The sequence below is a fragment of the Acartia tonsa genome, chromosome 2 (genome assembly GCF_053477335.1).
Source record: "Acartia tonsa isolate MP-2025a chromosome 2, ASM5347733v1, whole genome shotgun sequence".
Classification (NCBI taxonomy): domain Eukaryota; kingdom Metazoa; phylum Arthropoda; class Copepoda; order Calanoida; family Acartiidae; genus Acartia; species Acartia tonsa.
Genome location: NC_137261.1, coordinates 22,270,810 through 22,296,732, shown reverse-complemented (window position 1 = coordinate 22,296,732; position 25,923 = coordinate 22,270,810). Strand labels below are relative to the sequence as shown.

The 25,923-nt window shown below is 32.5% G+C and overlaps 1 protein-coding gene across 1 annotated transcript in view; it reads right to left on the bottom strand.

Annotated features, from left to right (window-relative positions):
* Window positions 1-25,923, bottom strand: part of LOC145306775 (uncharacterized) — a 33,126-nt gene that overhangs the window by 6,000 nt on the left and 1,203 nt on the right. Inside the window, exons 3-40 of the mRNA XM_080149074.1 lie at window positions 25,304-25,423; window positions 24,800-24,899; window positions 24,124-24,249; window positions 23,611-23,759; window positions 23,165-23,264; window positions 22,230-22,366; window positions 21,331-21,428; window positions 21,026-21,109; window positions 20,621-20,675; window positions 20,211-20,281; window positions 17,394-17,441; window positions 16,594-16,714; window positions 15,561-15,640; window positions 14,750-14,881; window positions 12,815-13,878; window positions 11,990-12,547; window positions 9,865-11,646; window positions 9,330-9,522; window positions 8,841-8,993; window positions 8,296-8,546; window positions 7,811-7,852; window positions 7,473-7,597; window positions 7,057-7,145; window positions 6,645-6,729; window positions 6,330-6,365; window positions 5,918-5,976; window positions 5,552-5,648; window positions 5,327-5,397; window positions 4,990-5,127; window positions 4,440-4,563; window positions 3,786-3,952; window positions 3,093-3,170; window positions 2,542-2,640; window positions 1,573-1,661; window positions 1,198-1,276; window positions 932-1,001; window positions 573-656; window positions 18-82 (exon numbers count right to left, since the gene is read on the bottom strand). Of these exons, the coding sequence (XP_080005200.1) occupies window positions 18-82; window positions 573-656; window positions 932-1,001; window positions 1,198-1,276; window positions 1,573-1,661; window positions 2,542-2,640; window positions 3,093-3,170; window positions 3,786-3,952; window positions 4,440-4,563; window positions 4,990-5,127; window positions 5,327-5,397; window positions 5,552-5,648; window positions 5,918-5,976; window positions 6,330-6,365; window positions 6,645-6,729; window positions 7,057-7,145; window positions 7,473-7,597; window positions 7,811-7,852; window positions 8,296-8,546; window positions 8,841-8,993; window positions 9,330-9,522; window positions 9,865-11,646; window positions 11,990-12,547; window positions 12,815-13,878; window positions 14,750-14,881; window positions 15,561-15,640; window positions 16,594-16,714; window positions 17,394-17,441; window positions 20,211-20,281; window positions 20,621-20,675; window positions 21,026-21,109; window positions 21,331-21,428; window positions 22,230-22,366; window positions 23,165-23,264; window positions 23,611-23,759; window positions 24,124-24,249; window positions 24,800-24,899; window positions 25,304-25,423 (7,019 nt within the window). The remainder of the gene's footprint in view (window positions 1-17; window positions 83-572; window positions 657-931; window positions 1,002-1,197; window positions 1,277-1,572; window positions 1,662-2,541; window positions 2,641-3,092; window positions 3,171-3,785; window positions 3,953-4,439; window positions 4,564-4,989; window positions 5,128-5,326; window positions 5,398-5,551; window positions 5,649-5,917; window positions 5,977-6,329; window positions 6,366-6,644; window positions 6,730-7,056; window positions 7,146-7,472; window positions 7,598-7,810; window positions 7,853-8,295; window positions 8,547-8,840; window positions 8,994-9,329; window positions 9,523-9,864; window positions 11,647-11,989; window positions 12,548-12,814; window positions 13,879-14,749; window positions 14,882-15,560; window positions 15,641-16,593; window positions 16,715-17,393; window positions 17,442-20,210; window positions 20,282-20,620; window positions 20,676-21,025; window positions 21,110-21,330; window positions 21,429-22,229; window positions 22,367-23,164; window positions 23,265-23,610; window positions 23,760-24,123; window positions 24,250-24,799; window positions 24,900-25,303; window positions 25,424-25,923) is intronic.

The window sequence follows — 25,923 nt, the reverse complement described above, 5'->3', positions numbered from 1 at the left end:
AGAAAAAAATAACTTACATTAAGGTTGAGAGTTTGTTTGAAGTCAAACTTTGAATCAATGTTAACTACAGCATTCAATTGAACTAAACAAAAAAATCATTATATTATTTATATGGAAATTTTAGACCTCTTGTCTCTTAAAAGACCAATATAAACAGCATAGAGAAAAAATCCAACAGTATAGGTTGGAAAGTGTACATAATTAGACGGATAATTATGCTGGAATATCAATCTAGAGTACCTACCTAATATATTGATTAAAACAAAATTTAATAAATGTGAAATTTTATATTAACCAAAAGGACTGTCAAGGGACGTTAAAAGAATATATGCATTTTTTAGGAGTATCATTTAATTCAGCACTAAAAGATCAGCAGCTTATAGTGCCTTAAGAAAAAATATAATACAATACAAATGAGCAATGAAAGGCAGGTATAGATTTTACCATTGGGCAATTAAAAAGTATACTTTCACATCAATAGGCATTAGTGTTGCATGAAATCTTTTTTTATAGGTACTAGAAGCTGCTTCAAAGATAAAGCAAGACTGCTCTTTAAATATTTCTAAACTTACTCATGCTTTGTAAAGGTTCATATCCATTGAATGTTGTTGTGGTAACAGTTTGACCGGCAGACACAGCTCCATTCATGGTAAAATCTGGACAAAAGTAGTTAAAATAAAATAATTGCTTAGGGCGGGGGGGGGGTATATTCTGTTAGAGATCCCCTACTAAGGCGAGGGAAAAATGAAAAATATGTTGGGGGGGGGGGGGGGGGGATAAAAAATGGAGTCATAGCATTTAAGGTTAAAAAGATAGTTGCATGAAGTGCATTCAAAAATGTCTTAGATATATAGTTCACTAAATTAAAGTTTAAATGCAATTACCCCTTTGTGTGAACAAAAAATTGTAGTGAAGTAGAAAGAATACAAACCTTCAGTAACTGTCTGATCTCCGTCCTTGTACAGAACATCCAAAAACTTTTCAGAATTATGACCAAATACCTATAAATAATAAGATTAAAACTTGTGGGATTAAAATAAAAAACAAATAAGGAAATACAGGACGGTGTAGCGACACAAAGGGGGGAAAAAAAAATTAAAAAAAGATAGAATATTATTAAAAGGAGTAATTTACCGGATTTAAAGTCTAAAACATATTTCTAAAACACATCTGCTGTAATTGTAAAGCAAAACTTACGTCTTGGCCAGAGATGGTTAAGGGCTGATTAACAATCATACTATCAATAGCATGGTTGGAGAAATCCACAGAAGAATCACTAAACACATAAGTTTGTTAATAGTTATTTATCACAGAGTTTAGACAGCTTTCCACAGATATTAAAATAAAACAAGATTTGTTAGCCCCAAGGAGCCGGATATCCGGGCTAATAAAACAGGTTTCTTCTGGAATAGATCATTAGATTTAATAACATCCCAAAACTACTCAAATAAGGAGTCCGTCCTTGTACATGAAATTTTAATTTTCTAAAATTTGAATTAAGCAAATCTTTATTGCAAAGTTTGTTATTTTGATAATCCACAACAAATTGCTTAATTCATCAATTTTACTTACCTCCTTAAGATGAGATCATCAACAATTCCAATATCATGACCATTAAGTCTCGAGTCGCCCATGGTAAAGTGACCACCGTTGACGACGACCTTCAAAAGCATTAGGTTATCTTTGTTAAACTTTCAGCTTTTAACGGATACATAAAATTCAGGGGGAAAGGAGACAATGAGCAGCTTATTACATTAGTCCAAGGATTTTTAATAACGTTTTCTTATTCTTTGGCATAACAACTTTAGACTTTTATTGATTTTTGATTAGTTGGTTCATTAAGTTAAGTGTTCAAACGTTTCATCCACCAATTGTAATCAATAGAAGGGGTAATTTATGTATCATTAGTCATATAAATCAATTTATCTTATATGGTCTTTTCACTCGACATCCCTGCATAAAAAATTGATAAATGCTAAAGAAGGTTAGTTGCTCACGTTTTACCACCTGAGAGCATATGTAGCGGACAGACCTATAGTAAGAATAGCTACAATCCTTTTATTATGTTTGTAAATATTTTAAGAAAACCATGATTATAACTGTGTTAATTCTTTCCCCAAAAATATAAAGTGAAGGAATCTATTAACATATTTAACCCAACCTAATTCTGTAGATATTATTAATATTGTTAAATTTGAATATAAATAAAATTGGTTATAAAAACTCTTTTATTTGGGATAGAAGAGAAGCTTCTCTACAGCTAAACTAAGAAGTATGGTCCGTCCATCGTGTCCTCAGCATAAGCATATTACACTATACATAAACTAGCAGAGGCGCCCCTAACCTCTAGGGGCTATGTATTTAATGGTAGAAAATAGCAGAAAAATTGCCTAAAACAATACAAAGACTAAATACTTTAAAACGTTCCCGGGACCTGCGGGAGGCTTCTCAAAAAAAAACCCAATCGGTTCAGTAGTTAGATAGATCAAGCTACAAACAAAATACCATACTACTTTATATAATAAGATACATAAAAAATACCTTATTGAAAATAACTTTTCCATTGATGGTAACAGCAGAAGTTTCATCTGTAAGAATAGTCTTGCTACGAAGGTCAACAAGATCAATCTTATTTACACCCTAAATAGATACTAGTTATTTCTTTCATCGTATTATAAACGGCTTTCCGCGGATATAGAAAGTACAATTATAAGATTAAAACCAGTTTTTTTATACCAGAGATGCCGAAGGCACGGGCTAAAAAAATGGTTTTAATCTTATAATTGTACATTTTTATATTCGTAGAAAGCTGGATATAATACGATGCTAGAAATAGTTTTTTTCGTATGGATGAGAACCGGTTCCTATCCACCGGGTCTGAATGAATACGAGAAAAAAAAATTTAATTGAGCTTTTAAATGTACATAACAAAGATCAACAAAATAAATTTAAATACAACAAACTTACTTCTACGAGGTTTCATAAAAATATAAAAGAAAAAAGTACTAAATAGATAAATAAGATAAAAGTATTCTCATAAGAAGCTGCGGTACTCCAAAAATAGATAATATTTTTTGCTAAAAATAACTTACAGCAATTTGAGAGTTAGTAAGAGACATGTCCACAGAAGAGGTTAGAGAAGTTCCTGTCAAATCATAAGTTTGTCCATCCTAAATTAAAACATTATTCTAAATCGCAGAAAAAAAAGCTTTACAGAAATTTTAAACTTGTCAGTCTACTGATTTGAACGCTAATCTATAATACAAAGTAGAATGATGTCTGTCCATCTGTCCGTCCGTCCGAAGCTTCTCTATAACCACTGAACCGATTGAATTCTACTCTTCAGGGTATATACCTACTGATCCTGTGGTGGTTTTCGATAATTTTCTTGGGGATGGGACACCCCCAACCCCCCAAAAAACAAAATAATCCCCATTTTTTTGCAGAAGATTTCTTGGTCCTTTTTTTGCTGAAGATTTCCCTGGTCCTTTTACGAAAATCACCTTATTTTTTTCATCACCTCTTGGTGCAAAGCTTGTGTATTGGTTATAATACTGTATTTTTAAAAATATTTTATGCATTAATAAATAATCGTAAACATGATACAGCAGGATTTTTAAAACTAAAAATACATGAATTTCCGCTGAAAGGCAAAGTTATGTATCGCACCCTGGCCTATAACCTAACCTTATTGTATAAAATAGTTTAGTCAGTTCAAAATTGAAAAAAAATATCTTTAGGGAAAATATCTCTATAGTAATAAGCTTAAGAAAATTTTTACTTACATTAGGATTAACCGCAAAAGTGTTGGCCTGAGTGAATGTTAAAGAGGTGGCGTATGTACGAGCAACATTAGTGTTGAAGTCAGCTAGATCATAAGAAGCCACGGTACCACCAACAGTAATACCATCAGAATGCGTTGAAGTTATATCAGCGTTGAACTGAGTATTTCCTAAATTATTAAGCACATAATTAAATGTTACTGATAACCAAGACAAGTAAAATTATCAACGCCATTGTAGCTCATAAGATTAAACATGTTAACGGATTTTTCAATTCCTTTTTTTTATGGGGGGGGGGGGATAGAAACAAAATCTGTCCCCGAAAAAATTATCAAAACCTTATAAATTTGGCTATGATTTAACAATATTAGTCATTAGCAAAGTTAAACTAAAAGGAGCCTAGCTGCTAGATGATTGATAATACATAGAGATTAATATGCAGAGAGTCACCAAAGTTTAATTTTAGAGTTTTCCTACTAATTGGCTCATCGTATATGGACTGTAATGGAATTTTGTTTGGTTGGTTCATTAAGTTTAGTGTTGAAACTTTTCGACCACTAATTGTAGTTAAAGGGATAATTTTTAAAATCATAACGAGATGTAAATGATTTATCAGCCATTGTCTTTGGATGCCGGATTAATATATGCCCTCATTACCTTGAAGTGTAACCTCAGAAGCACTATCCAGACGAACAAAGTCAGCAATATCATCATTGTAAGAATTACTGTTGAGGTTTGTGACAGTGATACCAGATCCAGTTACAGTGTACGGGGTTGCAATCTTAAATAAGGAATTTCCATTTTAGTTGGACATTTTGTGGGATTGACTAAAACATCAAAGATAAACAAATAAGGAAACGCGCTAAGATCTAAGAATTTAAGTATTATTAAATCAAAACATCCATATAAACCTATAGTCTATTAAGAGAAAGCATAAAAATATTTGTAACAGCTTGGTCAGAAAAAAGTAAATTCATAGAGATCTCAATTTATATAAAAAAAGAAAATAGCTATTTATCGCATCGTATTATGAACAGCTTTCCGCGGATGTAAAACTAGCTTTAATATCATTGTACAATGTACATTTAATATTTGTAAAAACTGGATATGATACGATAAAGATTTTTTAGTACGATTTAGAACAGATTCTAATTCACCAGATATTAATCTTTTACAAAGCCACTTGAAAAAAAAACATTTAATGCACCTGGTGAGTTGAAGAAGCTGCATCATATGAATAAGTTGCAGTGACTGTATCATAGGTAAGAGCAGCCAGATTGTCTGAATGAATCTCAACATTTTCAACACCCAAGTCACCACGCACAATGAAACTGCCAGTGACATCCTTAATTTTAATAAAATTATAAACTTTCATAAAAAGAACTAAAAGTAAATTGTCAAAGTTTATATTGCAAACAGGACACAAAATTTTCATAAGCTTTTCCTACACAGACATGACAGGAAAACTTAAGTTCAAAATGACGAAGACACATAAAAACTATATTAATGTAGAATTTCTTTAAAAATGGCATAGAACCCCTTACCTGTGCTGTATTTACAGTGAGTACTCTTGGCTTAATAACATCATTTTCCAATTCAGTGAAGGCAATACCAACTAAAAAAAAATACAATAAATTTATAATTAGAACTACAGGCCTTTTAAAGAAAAACCATTAAAAATTTTAAACCAGAATAGGTCATAGCTGTAAGGCCGGTGCTATCAATGTATATAGCTAATTAGTGCACATTCCATTTCAGGAAAAACTTACCAATAGAGGCATCCCATGAGGAACCAGTGGAATCCAATGTAGTAGTTCCATCATCATTTGCTTTCAGGAAGGTGTTAGGTGTTCCCAAGCACTCAATCTAGAAAGAGAAATATTTTGTAACAAGGTGCTTTTACAAAAAGTGTAGGTTAAGTACTAAAAAGAATCCCATTAAATCCAGACTTTTGGAATAAATGATAAAATTAAGGGAGGGGAAGCGAAGAATTAGTTGAGACTTTTACATAAATCAAATGGATAAAGGTAGGTAATTAAAAAGCCAAATAAAGAATTGTTCAACTATTAAAAGACAAGCAGACAAACCCCCATATAAAAAAACAGCAGCGCAACTAAAAACAAAAGTTTCTTTACCTTGAATGACATACCATTCTCGCTGACATAATTGAATAGTTCATAAGCAGGGTTGGGGTCTAAAAAGCAGTAATGGTTAACTCTCGAAAATAATTAAAATTATTTTTATCAAAACAAATAGGTACTAATTTGCTGAAGAAAAATTAATCCAGTCATTAAAAATGTCTTACTCTAGTCTAAAACACAATTAAAGCAAATTTAATATAGTGACGAATAGCAGGTGTCCTAAATTATGTAATCATAATGAATGACGCTTTCCGTAGAGTAGCTTGGGACAAGGTTAGTACTGATATTATGTACGGGACTATTGAGTATCAATCCAAACTTGCTAATTAATCCCCTTCTAACACAACACGGGGAAGTTGCGTGATTATATACAGAATATAAAAGATTAGTTATTAATAAGTTTTACCTCCAACAACCAAAGTTTTGGGAATAGCAGCTAAAGCTGAAAAAAAAATTATATAAAAAAATCATTGTATAAAAATTAATGTTCCTTAAATCTATGAGTCATATTTAAAATTAATTTGCAAAAGAATTACTTGATCTTAGACAATCTATAATATCGCATCGTATTATTGACAGAAGAAAACAGAAAAATAGATTACAGCTTTGTTTTAGGATTTTCAAATTTCTGAAAAATTTGAAAAAAAGGATAAAATAACAATTCCAATTGCTATAAATCTGTTCCACGCCACACAGGAAAATAATGATATTCGTAATTTACCTAGCTGGCCGCCAGAGTTAATTACAGCCTTGTCCGTTTTCTTGTGAACGAGATTCTGGCCAACCAAACACCACAGATCCTTGTCCTAAAAGCAGAATAACAAATATAATTATAACAATCTTACAGAATAATTATAACACTGAATGACATTTTATATATTACAATTAATGGTTAAAACGTTTGGACACTTAACTAAATGAACTAACTACCTAATAAAAATTCAATTAAAGTGGCCAACGAATGAGAATAAGTTATTATAAACTTTGGAAACTAGTGCATTAAATAAGCCCAATGTCTCCCCCCCCCCCTTCCTTAAAATTTTATGCAGATTTCAAATCTATTATATTCATTAAAATCCTTTCCAATTTTTATAGCTTACTTTACAGTCTACAAACATTAAAGAGAACCCTACCGTAGAGGACACAGCAAGATTATCACTAGAGTCTACAGAAAGGTACATTTCAGGGCTGCTGCTGCTAGTAACTTTAAGCTGATAACAACCTAATAATAAAGTACAATTAACAGAAATTAGTGACTTTAAGATAGCTTGCTCTTTATATAACTAATATAACTAGCCACTGCTCCCCGAACATACATCATGTAATATAATAAACACACGAGAAACTTTAAAGATAAATTTAAATATTTTTAATTGATTTAATTTTTTTGTACCTATAGAAAACATTTTTGCATGCTCATGTACTTACTTAACAGTCCATAAATATAATTTATTGGACGACTTTTATATACAAATTGTATGTAAAGGGTTATAAGTGGATCGAATATATACAAATACAAGAATATGAAACAAAACAAATAAAACCTTACATTCATACAAATAAGAGTGGTAGACCGTATTTGAGGGATCAATGCTACTAATAGAATCATAAATGATACAATGACTTTGCTGGTCACTGGCTGGTCGATAAGATAATCCGTAGCACATTTCATCCCTACAAAAAAATAAAAGTTAATAAGATCAGCTGATAATCAAGAGAAGAGGAGAGAGAAATGGTAAAAATAAATTTTAGTGGAAGTTAGTAATAAAAAAATTCCAAATTCGAAGAATTTCCGCTAGATTCGGTTCAGAGCTATACTGAAAAATAATGTAAAATATGAAAATAAAATGAAGGTTTAATATTAAATCTTAACAAAAAAAGATTCACCTGCATTTGTCAAAACATTGAACTTCAGTAATCCCAAAATATCTAAAAATAAAAAGGGCTGTTATTTAGTTGCTAGGCCTAAACTCATTAATTGCTATAAATACAAATGTATTTAATTTAACAATATTTAGATGGGAAATAGATTCTATTAAACCAAATTAAGACTTTAAATATTTTTTTTAAACATGAAATATACGCAAGTAATAAAATATAAAACCAGGACGACGACATTTACAGCACAAAAATTTGTAAATGAAGTATTTAAGTAAGAAAGATACATACAAAAAATATAGAACAGTTTTTAAAAAATCACGAAAACTTATTACATAAACTATTTTAAATTGTAAAGTAAAATGAAAGATAAACTTATTTACTTTTGTCTTTTGCTTATTGGAAATATTTATAGCAGTTAAACTTTAAAAAGAAATTTTACTAAACTCATTTATTATAGAGTAGCTTTGCTACTAATGAGTAGTAGTACTTACTCCGAAAGTGTAGAACCAACAAGTTTACCAGTCTGCATGTCCAACCGCTTGCAGGACAGGTATGTGAACTGAGGATACAATCCAACATCATCTTTTGTTGCAATAACATTGTCAACAGTAAAATCATTGGTAAAAGTCTTCAGACCAGAGATACCCAGATTTGTTCTGTCTGTACCCTTGATGGTAGCAGTCACAGATCCATCAACAGTAACAGGAATATCAGCTCCGACAGCAATAGCATCGTGGAATTCCTAAAGTAGAAATTTTATCATTTGTAAGAATTAAAATTGGCGAAATATAAAGAAAAATATTTGAAAGGGGTAAAAATAGATAAATAAAGAGAAATATATTCATTGTTCCATTTTAACCCTTAATTGATAATTAAAAACTATCTGGTAGACATTTTAAATTCTTTTAAATATAAGTCCTATAGATGTAGTTAAAACTATTGAACAGAAAAAAATATGTAGTTTAATATTTTAAAATTTAAATGCACTTCACTTACACGTGCAAGTACCCCTTTAATATAGAAATTAAAGATTTACCGATAAAGTGACGTCTGATAGAGTTCCAGTGAGAGACACTTTATTCTTGAGGGTGATATCACTGTTGAATATAAGGTTGTTAAAAGTAACATCTTGGTCAAGATCATGGGAGATGTCATCAGTGGCACTCACGTCATAGGTCACTCCATTAATCTAAATTATACAATGATAGAACAAAGAAATAAATCAATCTGAAAACATTAATATTTGACGAGCAATAAAAAGCAAATTAATTTTACGAGTTTCACAGATCTATGGGATAAGACAATGACCGGTAAATTTATAAACATCTCCAATGATACACAAAATTAGTGGTTGAAACATTTAAACACTCAATTTAATGAATCAACCAATAAAAATTCACTAATGTCCCCAAAGTTGTTAAGCCAAAACATTAAAGGATTTTGGAGACTAGTGTACTAAACAGCTCATTACCCCCTCTCTCTGAATAGTTAAAGAAATTATAGATTCCAATATTAATATTCTTACATTGAAAGTTGTAGCATCAATGTTAGTGGCAGTGATTTGTCCTTGGAAGTTAACTGCACCAGTCACAGTTTGGTCAGATGTAAGGTCAGTTCTCACAAACTTGCCAGCAAAGTCATTGGAGCTAACAAACCCGTTGGATCCTGTATCAATGTCCAAGCGGCCAACAGTGTAAGTTCCATCAGTTGGTTTTAGACTGAAAAATATTTAATTCATGTTAAACTAAATAATTTTTTGTTTAAGATGAAAGAATATAATAACTGTTAATATAAAATCTTTAAAGTTATTATCTTTAATCTTAAAAGAAATAGATAAGGTAAAATTTCCCCATAACGTTAAAATGAAACAGCTGAAACTTGTTTTGGCTAACTGTCCTAATCAATGTAGCTTTTCTACTTCCAACACAATACCAGTAATTAACTTAAAACTTAGAATACAGGGGCGTCCAAGCTTTTTTATTTGGAGGGGCGGGGGTTAACCCCCACTTTACCCCCCCCCCCCTTGGACGTCCTTGTTAGAATACTTATAAGGTACATACCTTAGACTGCTAAAAGTTAATACACCACCAATAGTATTATGACCGACCAATTCAACACGCTGCTCATCAAGCACATCAATATCAATACCATGAACAGTATCACCATCCAACATCATTATGTTGCTGTTTGTTGTAATCTTCGCTGCATCAATTCCACCCTCGAAGTCTTGAACACAGTTAGTAGCAGGCTTGCAGAATTGGTTATCACCATCCAACAGAGCCAAATCACTTGAGGGGTCCTTTTCATTAACTAAGGGCTTTCTTGCAATTAGAGCCAACAATTCAATTCCAGTTTTGCTATTTAAGCGAGTCATTGGAATACCATATTGCTCGTTCAGAAGGATTTTGATTTTTGCTAATCTTTCGTCATTGGTCAATGTTGCTACGTGCTCGTCAGTTTTCAACACGCATGTAAACATAGCATGCAAGTAATAATCTGGGTCTATGGTTAAAGTAACCCCAAATTGTAGCAAATATTGTTGTACAATAGGGAGGAAATAAGCATCATTACTAGGATCTTGATCATCCAAGTTATCGCCATTTGGAAGAGGAATGCTACAGAACTGAATAACCTGAGGCCCACTAGCAGCATCCGTAGGAACTATTCCATAAGTACTAAGAGCAGAGTTTCTCTCTAGTGTAATTCTGGGCAAACTAACTTTATTAAAGGATATGGGGTGCCTTATATGAATTGGTTCACTAAGATGGTCTCCTTTGTCAACAAAGCAATGAAGTAGATGAGCAACACTGAGATCATTAATTTGTGTATCTCCAACAGTGAATATATCCTCAATGCTAACAGCATTTGTAAATCGTTTAGTGCCAGACATTTCAGTTGTAGTTACTGTGTTGACATAATCGTTAATTGTAGTAATAACATTATTATACTCTATGTTGACATTGTTGCTACCATCACCACTTGTAACATCTGCCAAACTTGCTGGAGATGAAATGGTCTTAGTGCCAGTAATGGCAAAACTCTTGCTCTCATCAGTCACAATCTTGTCAACAATATCACCAACAGTCATACCATTAACTGTACCATCAAAACGTAAATCAGAACCCTCCAAAATCTTAAGATTAGTAAATTCAAGATCAGTATCAATGGTATTTGAAGTTATCCAAGATTCTTGTGCATTGATAGCAGCCAAATCAGACTTGAAAACTTGACACAAGTCTCTACCATCAACTGGCACACAAGGATTTGAAGATGGAGTATCAATAGATTTATAAGTTGTGGCCTTTGAGAAAGTCATACTTTGAGCAATATCTTGATGACTATTTGTAGTTAGAAGTTGATCAGGAGTCAACCCATCAAAGGTATCAGCTTGCAAAATATTGACATTTACACCAGTGAAAGTTTTGGTACCAGCAAGAGTAATCGGGTTACCGAACTCAGACTTTGTGATATAATCAGTCCAAGGAATATCATTAAGCTCAGTTACAGTTGCTGAAGTAGCAGACAAAGATCCATTAAAGGTTACTGGGCTATGTACTTGAAGTATTGTGTTGGCACAGTTAGCACTGCAATCTGTGCATCCAACACAACTTGTTCTAACAGCATTATTTTTAACATCCAGGATATCCACATTATTAAGCAGAGCAGTATTCTTGAGGAGAAGACTTGATCCAGTAGCAGCAGAAGATCCAAGATTAACAGTTAAATCTCCAGCAATGGTATTAGCTTGAGCTTTCAAAGCAATATTTGGTACTTGAGCTGAATCAAGTGGGAAATCATTGACTGTTGCATCCAAGCCCACAGCAGAAACATCATTCGCAAAGCTAAAACATTATACATTAGCCATGTAATATGCAATATGCTAAGAGAGAAATTGCATACTGCCTCACTTTCCAAAATATTTCCATTTAAAAATAAATAAGATAATAAATTTCATACAATTGATGAAAAAAAGCTTAAAATTAAACTATTTAAAGTGACCAAGAAAATTTTGAGTTGCTATTACCTAGATAGGTTTGCTTACTTAAAGCTTAGATGAATCCTAAAAGCCTTAAACAATCAGAAATATTTATTTTAACAGACTACCTAGCCAAAATTCTAAAAACAGTTCTTATTAAAATTTATTTATGTAATAGTTTAAATATTTAAATCTTTAAGAAACTTTACCTGAAAAATCCTGGAAGGCCAACAGTTCTATCAATATGGGGCTCCAAATCCTCCTTGACAATAGTACTTCCTTGGCTATCTATGATGCTGGCAGTACCTTCAACAAGCAATGAAGTTGCAGTAAACCCGCTATTAAACGTCTGACCCACATCAATTGTAACATCCAAATTCTTGACTAAACATGTGCCGGGGGCAACAGTATCTTCAGCATCTGACAAAGTAGCAGTAATCAAATTATTAACTTTAAGACCTTTGTTAAAAGTCTTGTTTCCTAACAAAGGCTGAGGATTGTTTTGCATAAAGGTTTTGTCAGAAAGATCTTTCAATGTCATCACAGTACCATCTGATGCTTTAAGTTGATCAACAACAAGAGAAGTTTCTGTAGACCTGATCCTATGTGCTGTAACCTTGTCAATATTTGTGTTGCTGATAGTTTGAAGGGTGGTTTCAGAGAGAGACAAGGCATCACTATCATACTTAGTTTGAAACTCTGTTGTCTTGTTACCAACCAAATAAGCTTGAGTCTCCACTGTATCCATTAGTATATTCAACTTTGATCTAAATAGTAAATAAGCATTTCATTAGTAGGAAATAAAGAAATAAAAGAGATAGATATGTCAATGGAAATTAGAATTTTTTATGCAAAGGGAAGGGGGGGGGGGGTAGGGTCAAGGGCACTATTCTAAGATTCCGTAAAATAAAGAATTAAGACAAATTACACTAAAAATAGAAATTTAAAGTAATATATATTAAAATGCTAGAGTTTCTTTTATGAATTACTTAACAATTTTAAAAAAATTAACAAAAATGAGATTTTATACTTACTTCATATTTGTATGAACAGTTTCAACACCCTGAGTGTTTACAATCTTCATTGTGACAGAAGTAGAATCATCTAGACTATTAGCAGGAACAGTCAGCTGAGAAGCTGTTAGGGTTGCAAGATTCCAACTACTGCCAGTTGGTACAACACTTCCAGTATGCATGAGATAATTACTCTGCTTGTTTGAGAATTCAGTATAACTAGCAGTAATGACACTATACATGTTTTCAATTCTTGATTTTAATGCATCCAATGCGGTGTAAACAACATCGTTGTCAAGAACATTCATTTTGGAGTGAGGAGTGATCCTTGTCAATTCAAAATTAATGACAGAATCAGATTTTTCCTTTCTTCCAAGTACACAAACCTCCATTTCTTTATGCTCAAAACATTTGATGGCTTGTGAATCTCTGTCTGTCAGAGCAGTAGTTTGAAGATCAGTTCCATCATAAGAAAGGATATGGATATTAGTATCACTAAGGACAGGAACAACCAGATTATTCTTCAGTCTTCCATAACTAAAGAAAGACAGAATGCCACCAGTGGCTGGCGTCTTGACATCATCAGGCAGAGTTAAATCAGACACTTGGGTACTTAGTTTACCTTTGACAGACATTTCTAAATATTTAGCAATATATTCTCCATTAATATTACCCTCTAAAATTAGTTTATGTTTACCATCATGTTTGACATGAGAAACCTTTGTATATTTGAAATTGTCAATTATGACAGCATCAACAAGAACAAGCTGAACAAAGGATTGGATTCTATACACTTTAATTTGAGTGTTGGTAGGTCTTCCATTGGCATCTAAGTTCTGGTTAGTACTATCCAATATAACCAAAAGAGGCCAGACAGTTTTTACATACAGGACATCAGTAACAAAGAATCCAGCCACTTTAAACTCAGCAGCAGTACTGATACGACCATACACTGCAAAATCTGTAATTTCAATTTCATTTTCAACAGCAGAATAAAGAGTTACAGAACTTTCCTTCAAAGTTACTTTTTGAGTTACTGAATCAACAGTTTCTCTGTGGGTGGCAATGAACAAATAAGTTTCCCTATAAAAGATTAAACTTTGACAAATATTCAGTAATGCTTAATTAAAACTAGAAAGGATACTGTATACGAACAATAGCAAGCAATTTTAACCACCTTACAGCAGTGATATTAACGGTGTTTCTATACAGGAAGGAGGTAAAGCACAAAAAAATCAGTTGTACCTTAATTTATGAAAAATAGACAATTATTACCAAAGATAACAAACTATTTGACTATTTTTATGAAAGACAAACTGCAAAAAATAAAATTAAATATTAAATGCTTTTAAGAGTAGATATATCTAAAGACCGTAAGTATAAAGCACAAAACACTTGAAAACAAAAAGATTATCCATGATTTACCAAATACAATATGTAGTTACCAAAACTAAAAGGGGGAGGGGGGGGGATCTAAACTTAAGAAAAAGAGGCAAGTTTATACATCAAAATAGACCAAAAAAAGGCCTAAAAGCCCCATTTTCGCAGGGCTTTTCTTACCTAACCTTAGAAACAAGTTTATTAGTGTACGTTCGTAATTTGCAGCATTTGAATGTGTTAGCCTGTTATTTTAATTGAATCTTTAAACTCAAAACATTTGAGGATATTTCATAAAAAAATGCTTAATATTTAGAGGTTTTTTATTCATATAAAACCATGGTAAATCTTTTTTTGAATGTTTTAACCATAACCCTAATATATTCACACAAAAAAAACTTTAGTATCACTGCTGGATGGAGTTGCTCTCGTTCGTGCTTACTCCTATTTGAGAAAACCTAGTTTCAGTTAGGTATCTCAATTAATAAATTCCCATAAAAATTAAGTTTAATAACCAGCTTTAAAAAAGGGAGACGCAAAAAAAAACTAAAATAATTTGACAAAATTTAATCCTTTCCTTCCAGCAGTGCGATGATCCAAAGCAATTGGAAAAGAGTTAATCTTCGCAGAGAGGTAGTTACCAAAGAAAGTTGAACCCACAGCTGTGTACAGCTGAATAAATCTGCCATTTTCAATTCTGATCATCGAGCTCTAAACAAATAATAAATTGTTTTTAAAAGTACAAAAATAGTTTAGTAAATTCCAATCCTACATAGCGAACGGAAATCGTGTGAAATCAATTTGATTCTTTACTTTCTATACATTGAAAAAATAGAAGGTTCAAGACCCCTAGTTATAAGGGAAGGTTACAATCTAGAATACAAAGTAGCTTGATTTCTGTCCGTCCGTCGATTAAAATCTCCAACCACTGAACAGATTGTATTCTACTCTTCATGGAATATATCTACTGGTCCTGTGGTGGATTTAGGCTATTTTCTTGGAGGGTGGGACAGCCACAACAACAAGAAATCACAATTTTTTAAAGCCAATTTTTTTTTTAAACATTGGATCTGCCGCGCCACCACCGTTTTTAAGAAGTCCCATAATTACGTACCAGGAATTAGGAAATATGATTCAGACAAATAACTAAGTGAAAATTTCCCCACAACCTTCTTCCCTTATTTCTCCTCCCCCCTTCTTAACCACTTACCTTCAGGTACATTACAAAAAAAGTTTTACGCCAGCTCTACAGCAACAAAATATTAAATTTTCGACAATTTCAAATTGGATGAAATTGGCTGAATAGCAGCCCCTGGTACATATTGTTTTAGTATTAATAATTTAAAATTTGTAGAAAGAGCAAAGACATAAAAGCCAAATAGCTGCTTACCATATCAACTTCTACCACATCTTTGTGGGTGACAAGAATGTGGTCAAACCATTTTCCGCCAGGGTATACCATAGGATTACCTAAAACACATTTAGTTTTATTTAAACCATCCCTTTGTGTAATAAATAACCAATTGCAAAATATAACGAATTGTCTCCCTATGCGCCCATTGCATGGTCACAACTTTATTTATATCAAAGGATTAGAAAACTGACTATAAATTTATTTTCATTTTTAATGCAGATGAACATGTGAAGATAAAAATTAGTGTTTGAAAGGTTTGAAAACTCAACTAAATGAAGCCCCCCCCCTCTCTGTATTTTTTTAATTATTAAATTATTAATACTATACATCCTATTATATAAAGTAGTAAGCGTTTTTTGTCTGTCCCGAAGAAACTCGCTAACCGCTGTACCGATATTATTCTCCTTTACAGTGAAGCTTCTTACAAGTCCTGGGAAGGTTTTAAACTATTTTAGGGGAGGGTGTTTTCACCCCCCTCCCTCCCAAAATTTATTTTTTTATTTTTTTGAAACTCAAATTTAAAATGGGATGATGTCGACTTTTCTCCCTCCAACCTTAAGTACCACTAGAGGCTTCTAGGGCGTAGCCGCTAGTATTATATAAAGTATTAAGCTTTTTTTGTCTGTCCCGAAGGATCTCGCTAACAGCTGAACCGATATTGTTCTCCTTTACAGTGAAGCTTCTTATTGAGCCTGGGAAGGTTTTAAACTATTTTTCGAGAGGGTGTCTTCACCCCCTCCCTCGCCCCCCAAAAAAATTTTAGATCTCTTTTGAAACTAAATCTTAAAATAGGATGAGGTTGACTTTTTCTTCTACCAATACAGTGCCCCTAAAGGTAAATAAATATAGAAAGAAAATAAAATTTTTTTAACCATCTTTATATATATTTTTTAAAAAACCTTTAACATGCAAATTTGAAGTATTTAAGGAAAAAGGCTTAATGGGTTTTTGAGAACATAATGACAAGACACTTTCATAATTATCATAATACTATAAACAGTTTTCTTACCAGTCTTAATGTAGGGTTCAGATTGGAAATCAATAAATTCTTCTTCAGGAAGAGTGGTGTTCAACTGCATAGCTGCACTGTATTCAACAAACATGGGAAATATCTCAAATGCCAAAGCTTCCTGAAAACCAAGAGGAAAACTTGCATAAATACACACAGCTCAGCATAACATACAGACTAACGAACAACTAATAAACATTAAGCTAATGCACGAAGATAATTAGCAGATATTTAGTGGGAAAATAAACAGAAAGACAACGTGATTACAGACTAATGGACCAAGTAATTTATAACGATGATCATTTGATAAGGATGTTAAAATAAGAGTTCATTCCCTCAAAAAAATTCTGACAAAAATCTCCAATTATGAAAATTTATAGCAGCTTTTATTTTACTAAAATAGACATAAAAATAGAGGATTCATCTGAACCCATTTTTTGTCCAAACTTAAGGGATTTATACAGACTAACGCAATATTTGCGACGAAATTTTTCGACGGTATAATTTTTAGAAAGCTAACTTTATTCTACAAATATGAACTATTCATAGCTAAATCATTATAGGTTTTGTCATTCGATTCACATAATACGAGGGAAGGAAACAATTTACCCTAGAAAAGCTACTCAAACAGACTAAAAAGCAAACAAAATGGAAAAAAATATGTCCTTGCATACAAAAATATGTACAAAAAATAAATATTTTAAATGTACCTTTAGTATTCTCCTTTTGGCTAATCTAGACAGTATATCTCTAGGTTATCTTTACTATAAATAAATTAAGGTATATAAAACAGAATTTACCTTATACTTCAGATTTCCCAGACCAGGAAAAAGTTTCCTCCTGGAGTCCTAAAAAATAGATGGTTGACAAATAAAATTTGTACCTAGATATTTCTAAAAACACGTAAACATGGAATTTAATCAGAAAGTGAAAAAGCAAAGACGTAAACCCCTAAGATTAAAGTTTTACCACCATGTAAAACTGATAGTTACATGAGAGTGCATTTCAGAAAAATCATTTCAAGCACAAGTTTACAATAAATAACAAACAATTAGACTAAATAAATTGGTAGGGTAAAGCGGGGCGATCTCGGTTTTGAGGTGAAGTCGGTATTTTTTTGACTACCTTCATTAAATGACATTTTTCTCCATGTTCTAATCGACTAACATAAAAAAACATAAAATCAAATTTGTTCCTTATTAAATTGCCTACAAAAAAGTATGAAATGAAATTTTTGTGAGATGAATTTTTAGGGTACTTATTGGGTCTTAAAGTCGGACGACAAAAAATTTTTTTTCTCGATTTTTTTGCTTCGGTCGGAAAAACGGTAAGTTGGACAAAAACTGGTAAGAGCTAGAGCTTAGACGTCTTCAGGGGACTTATTAAGAATCTAACAGGCTATCCATTTCCGTTTAAAACTTTAAAAAAGCTTGTATAGTTTTATCTAAAATCGACTAAAAGTGAAGCGGGGCGAATTCGGTTTTTTCACTTTTTATACTAACTTTTTCAATTTTATATAAAAAAGTGAAATATTCGAGAAAAAAAGTCAAATTTCTCGTACTTAGAAAAATTTTTTTTTTTTTGTAGAAAAAATTGTCCGATCTTCATAATTTTTTTTGTGAATGCTCTTTATTACATTTAGCAACTTTAACCTTTAGGGCATGCTGTAATTAAATCAATGTGTCATAGGTTTTTTGAAGCTGGAAAATCGACCACAGATTTTGCCAAACTTTTCTCTTTTTTTCAACTTGATTTTTTTAGGAAATTTTGCTAATAGAACTAATTTTTTTTTGGCCAAATCTATTCAAAATTGCCTGAATTTTAAGGATCAGGCCTTTAAAGTCATAAAAAGTTATTTTTTTCTAGTAGTATTTTTATGTTTTTTATCAAAAAAAATTTCGAAAAAAAAGTCAAATTTCGCGTACTTCGGAAAAATTATTTTTTTGGTAGAAAAAATTGACCTATCTTAATAAAATTTTTTGAGCATACTCTTTATTACATTTAGCAACTTTTACCTTTTGGGCATGCTGTAATAAAATCAATACGTCATCGATTTTTCGAAGCTTGAAAATGCCCTACCGACTTCGCCTCAAGGCGGGGCGAAGTCGGTGCCGTTTTAGAGATCAATTTTGACAAACTTCCCAAAGTCCTAGGTTTACGTCCTTTTAGGACCTGATCGACTTTTCCGAGATCTTTCTATTGGTCTTGGTCCCATTTAAAAAAAATAATTTTTACGATTTGCAGGTTCAAAAAACCGAATAAAACACAGAGTTCGCCCCGCTTTACCCTAGTCATACTATTTTTTTTTAAAATAAGCCAGCTAAATTTCATATACAGTGTGTTTTTTTTTAGGAGAACTTTTTTGAAAGCAATTTTACTGTGGTATTCGGCGACCCTAAGCCATGCTGTATGGCAACCCTGACCTCGGTTCGGAGGAGGGCCGAGGGCCCTCCCCCGAGTAACGGGGGAATGGGTCCACCTGATCCCTCCCCATGCTTTAAAATTGATTATAGATTTGACAGCCGCATTATGGCTAATCTGCATTGTTTGGTTCCCCACCCCTTTCCAGGGATGGGGGATAATTGTTGTCTATTTTGATTAATGTATGTATAGTTATATTGACTTTGATTTAGTATTAATTATTCCAATATGTGTTTTTATTATTTGTTGTATTATAAATCAGTAACCTTTAGACTCTGAATAAAGTAACATCTGAAATAGATTCTGTTTGTTATTTGGTGATAGCTAGAGAAGCCCAGCTTCTCTTTAATTATACGTGTCCACGTCTGTCCGCACTGCCGTAGTCATTTGAACTTGGGTAACGGCCATTAAACCGAGGCGGTTACCACATTACCCCACTTATAGTTATCAGAATTTAATGATTAATGGCTTATTTTCTTCTTTTTTAAAGGCAATTAATAGAACAAAAAAATATTTCAGTTTTTATTTAAAAAGTACAGTAAAATCTAAAATTCAAAACTTAGGTGTCAACATCCAAATATGGTTTTAGCGCATTTTTCTTATGCTCAAATAATCAACATTTTGCAAGAATGGCTGCTAAACACTTCAAAGTTGTGATATAGAGCTATATAGAGTATACAGATACTATTAGGGACATGTACTAGAACATATCAAAGTTTGAAGGTCATATCTCAAACAGGGAGGGAGTACTGGCCCCCCAAAGTAGACTACAGAAAATCCTTTTTTTAAAGAAAAATGCGCTAAAACCATTTTTATATGTTGACACCTAAGTTTAGAAATTTAGATTTTACTGTACTTTTTAAATGAAAACTAAAATATTTTTGGTTCTATTAATTGCCTTAAAAAACGAAGAAAATAAGCCATTAATCATTAAATTCTGATAACTATAAGTGGGGTAAAATTGCTTTCAAAAAAGTTCTCATAAAAAACACTGTATAACAAGAAAACGATTTCAAGTCATGATATTCTAAAAACTACGTGGTAAAAAATTTAATTCTTTCAAATATATGCCCTATAAATGTAGCTTAATTAAGTCTCACAAGTTTAAAAAGATTTATAGACAGTTGATTTGAGAAGAGTTATAACTACTTTAACCCCTTCCCCCCCCCCCTCTAACACTTACTAAAAATCCTTACCTCAGGAAAGACTTGTTTCATACAATGTTCATTTAAGGGTGCAGTATTACCACATGCTGCTGCATCCCATCCTTTGAAACAGAAAATTAGTAGCGCAGCAGTCACTAACAATCTCGGTAACCACTCAACCGATCGGGTTCTCCTTACCAGGGTAGCTTCTCATAGGTCACCGGGAAAGTTTATACCTATTTTGTGGAAGCGTACCACCACCCTCCCAAGAGAAGTAGACAAAAATGAAATAAAAAAAGCACACTTCGGATATTTTTGCAATTAGCTATAAACATTAACACCATCTATCGGCGAAAAAAATATTTTTGGTAAATAGCTTATTTTTAATTAGATTGAAAAAAAAAATTAATGCGTCTCTAGATGCCACTAGGAGTGTAGCCGCTAGTACAAATATAACTTACTTCTCCAGTCGACAAGTGAATGTGACAAAGCTTTTGTGGAACTATCTTCAACAACCTATAAATTAACATTGTATTATAGAATAGTCTACAGATATGAAAATAAAAAAATATAATCAGTTTTATTATTTTAATAACCCCAACCCTCAATATTTGTAAACAAATGGGGGGGGGGGGAGGGGGAGTTATCTAAACTTACCCTAATCGACCCAATACATGCGGTACCCTAACCCTGCGGGGCTACCCGTACTATAAACGAACCTAGAGTAATAGGTATAAACCAACGAAAAACTAACAGCCATTTAGCTAGTTTTAGCCATATCAGGAAAGCAGTTAGCGAGATCCTTTGGTACAAATAGATAGACAAACAGAAATCCTCTTACTTTATTATAAGTATTTCTAAATTACCTTAAAGAGAGCAATGGCATACTTCATAAGAGCCACAAAGTGAAGAGCAGATTCGCCACTGCCATCCACGTCCAACACATTAACCTTAACAAAGTAAATAGCTAATAATTGTAAACTTATGAAATACTATGCTATTACCTAGTAATGACAAATAGAAATTACAGATAATTTTCAAATTATTTTTTTACACAATGGGCATTTTTCATACTGCTTGGCAAAGGAGAGTTTAAAGGTTTGTTCAACTAATTTAAAATATTTTAAACGGTAATTTTACCATTTGAATATAAAAAAATCTGCCATTTCACCTTTTTAACGTCAACAACATCATTATCAGCAATGGGTTCAAACCCTAAACTCTCAGGAGCAAATTTGAGAGCGTCCTCAAAGTTCATAATTGGAGCACCTGAAAAAAATTTTGTTACTATTTATTGTTGCATTTAATATTTTTGGTTTAGACCACCTAATTTTATTAGAAGATTAATTATACACTTATTCGTTAGACTTTAAATTCCTGATTAAGTTATTCACATATGGGATTTAATCCATAATACAAACAAAGACTTGACAATAGAACAAGAAACTGTTTAACCCTTTTTATAGGAAGTTTTTATAACTATTTTGGGGGAGGGTAACTTCTTTAAAAACTAAAATTCAAATTGAATGGTCGACTATCAAAACCCATTACCTTAAGTGTCCCTAGAGGCCTCTAGGGGCGTTGCCGCTAGTAATTAATAAAATAAGAAGGATTAATGTAGATAAGCCGTAATCAAAGTAACTGGTACTTATAAAACCAAGAAATATAAATGTCATGTGCATCAGTTTCAACAGTTTCCTTTACTAAGGATTTAATTAAGCTTCTAACATGCTTTTGTTAAAGGTATCTATGCATTTCTAGAAGTTTAAGTGTATTTCTAAATATACCAGGTACTTTGCTTTACGGTATTTATACGTTAATCCAGTTTCTCGTATTCATTCGAAACAGATTAATATCCATTTCACATCCATACGAAAAAACTATCTAGCATCGATTATATCCAATTTTCTACGAATAAATAAATGTACAATTATAAGATTAAAATTTTTTTAGCCCGTGCCTTCTACATCTCGGGGCTAAAAAATGACTGTTTTGAATCTTTTTATTGTACATTTTTGTATCCGCGGAAAGCTGTTTATAATAAATGCGAAAAATAACTATTTGCTTTACCATTTCCAGTTCTGTAAACCAACTTAGTTGTACAGGTTACTACGGTGTTTGTGTTTGGAGTACCAGCGGTTAAACGATCCACACATTCACAAAGATCAGTATTAACATTATAGATGATATACAAAGTCTTTTGGGTCCTAGAATAAAAGAGATCTATAAAGGACAAACAAATTTCTTTACATAAAATCTGAAAATCAACGAAAGGGGGGATTTTTTAATGCAACCATCTCGTAATCAATGTATAAATTCAAATTTCGATCTGAAATTTTGCATAAGTAATCCTTGGTAGTTCTGTTTTCCCTAAATCGAACAAAAAGTTGGAAAAAACGGCTAACGGCTGGCGGCTCAGCTGTTTGGCCATTTTTAGGTAATTTTCAAGGCAAATCATCACGAAACCTATCTCCACATAATACTCCTTGCTGCTCCAAAACGTTTTCAAACGGTTCTAGCCGATAGTTGTTTTTTTTGTATCATTTCACACGATTTAAACAAAAATATATTTTAAAAAGTTGATTCCTACGTAATTTGACAGATTTGCATTAAAAATAGCCAAAAAACGGCTAAACGGCTGAGCCGTTACTTTTTCAACTTTTTGTTCGATTTAGGGAAAATAGATTTACCAAGGATTACTCATACAAATTACTCAAATTTTAGATCGAAATTCGAATTCTAAGTGCCATTTATACATTGATTACGAGATGGTTGCATTAAATCCCCCCCTTTATTTCAGCTAAATTTTTCATTCAATAAATCTGAAAGAAATTTTGCCCACTGGGAGCTTACTACAAATATGTACAAAACATACTCGAATATCTAAAGGTTTCTATAGTATAAATATAAAAGGTTTAAGTTAGATTTTTTATAAAATCATACTTTTTATGAAAATAAAAGGTTTTTTAACATTTTACAAAATCTGCTAGAAAGGAAAATATTACCTGCAATGATCCATACATTGCCATCTTCCTCCAGTCACAGTTGTGGAAAATTTGACAAGGTCACTTGCAGCATCACTGTCATAGCATCCATCATCGAACACTAAATTTAAAAAAATAAGAAAATTTAAAGAAAAAAAAATATGGTTATCATATACAGATATAAAAACCAATAAACGTCTAGAGGTTCAGAAATATCCTACAATATAAAGTAGCAAGTTTTTTGTAACACAGGATCTCTAGCTAACCGCTCAACCGATGTAGTTCTTTACAAGGTAGATTCTCTTGGGTCCTGGAAAGGTTTATAGCTATTTTAGGAGAACTACCCTCACAAGAGAAGTCGCAAAAAAGCTAACTAGCGGCAAAAAATTATATATCTTGGTAAACTGCAGATATAAAAATAGATTTCAAAGAATTTTAAGTAGCAGCTAGTTTAACATTCATTTTACCTGGAGCTTTCCTACCATCAGTTGACCAGGAGCCTCTGTTACAAACAAAAGTTAAGACTTCTTCATCAGAATAATCAGCAAAAAATGTGGATAAATAAGCTTTACTGTCATCTCCCATAACGGACAGAGCAACTTCTTCAAAAGCAATCCTAAAATAGTAAGATGTTAAATTTTTTTCAGAATTAAGTTCTTATCATTACATTGAAGCCGAAGCTTAATAAAATGGGGAGGTAGCTTTCGCAGAATTCCGTAAAAGTGAGAGTTTTAATACTTTAAAATAGGAGTAGAACTCTAAAATTTTATAGGGCAGTTGCTCTAATAAGGTACAATTTAAACTGAAGAGACGGCGGCAACTGCCATGCCAAATTATAGAGTTCTTCTATTAGTCTTACAACTCAAACCTTTACGGAATTCTGCGAAAGCTAATTCCCTATTATCTCAAAGTTGGACCCCTAAAATGTACATTTCTTGGAGGAAATGAACTTATGATGCATAAAACTAAGTTAATCCTACCTCAATTCATCCATGTAGTTTGGATTTTCTGTGGTCCAGAAGGCTTCGGATTTAGCGCCATTTTTATCAGATACTGCATGCAGCGCAGCCCAGCCCAGCTTTCCAGCATCAATCATACCCAACATGCTAAATAAATTTAATTATAAGAGAATAACAACCATCTAGTAATCATGGCTCAAATGACACTTAATAATAACAATTTAGTTATGAAACTTGGCATGTGTAATCCTTGTTAAATCTATTTTCCCTAAATCGACCAAAAAGTTAGAAAAGTAACAGATAATATAAGGTTAACAGTTTGATAAAGCAGCCGTTTAGGTTATTAAATAATTGGGAATAATAGAATCATTAACACTTTACAGTGGTCCAGATATCTTTCTATTTTTATAATAAATTAAAAGGATGCTAGTTTGTTTTTTCTGTATGTCTGTAAGGATCAAGCTAACCACTTAACCGATCAGGTTCTCCTAAACAGGGTAGCTTCTAATAGGTTCCGGGAAGGTTTATAACTATTTTTGGGAAGAGTACCACTCTCTCAAGAGTAATCGCCCCCCAGAAAAAAAAACTTAATAGGATTGGAATTTAGGATTATACTCTCCCCTCAAGTGCCCCTAGAAGCCTCTAGGGGCGTAGCCGCTAGTAGAAGTTAAAGCAGTAAGAAGGATTAAGAATATACCTGGCCCAAGTAACCAATTTTCTTTCATCGGCACCGTTTATTTCACTTTGAGAGTTAGTAAATATTCCCAGCAAATGAGATCTCAGACTCGCTAGCAGTACTAAAAGGAAAGGAGTTACAGCTCTGACAATTAGCATGTCAGAAGCTTAGATAAGAAAATGTTGATATGTAACGAAACTGCGGCGCTCTCGCAGAATACCGCAGTTTCTTGCAGATTTTTTTTTAAGCTAGAAAATTTTGAATCATTGAGACAAACTAGTTTTTTTTTAATTTTCTTATATGGTGAGAAAAGAAAAAAAATCGGCGAGAGCGGTGGATCCGCCGTATTTTCTTATGTAACTAGAATATTGCATGGTGCCTTAACGTCTTATGAATCATAAGATCCAAATTTATAATAATAACACACATGAAAATTTTAAGTAAAGTTCTAAAAAATAACTTAATAAATTAAATCTAGCTAGAGTACTTTCAAAAGTACCGTGGCAAAATTTAACGAAATCTTACCGGCATCGTCTAATTCAAATGGATCAAACCCAACTTCCAGAATATAGAGGGCAGACTTGACATCTGTTGCAATTTTACACGTTGTGGTTGGGGTATCCTGTCCCACACTTAGGTTTATACCTGAACAAAAACAGATCAAATACAATAAAGTAACAGGTTGTTTGTCTGTGTGTCGGTCTGACAGTCTAAAACAAAGGAACTCGCTATCCACTGAACCGCTATGGTCTCATTAACAGCTTATTTTTTGCCCCCAAGAAAATTTTAAAATTTAAAGATATACGTCCACCTTCAACAGAAATTACATTATAAAAGGGGTAGTTTCACGAAATGTATTTGAACTTAATTTAGTGAACTGCATATTTTTCCTGGTTAATTGGTTAAACTACATTTATATTGCATATATTAGAAAAAAATTATATTTTCTTCGAAGTAGTTTTTAAAATATAAGGACTTGAAAATCGTCTTTTTAATATGCATATATCACAAAAAGACGATTTTCAAGTCTTGATATTTTCAAAACTACGAGGTAGAAAATTGAAATTCTTTCAAATATAATATAAATATAGTTTAACCCACTAACTAGCAAAAAGTATGCGGTTCACCAAATTAAGTTCAAATGC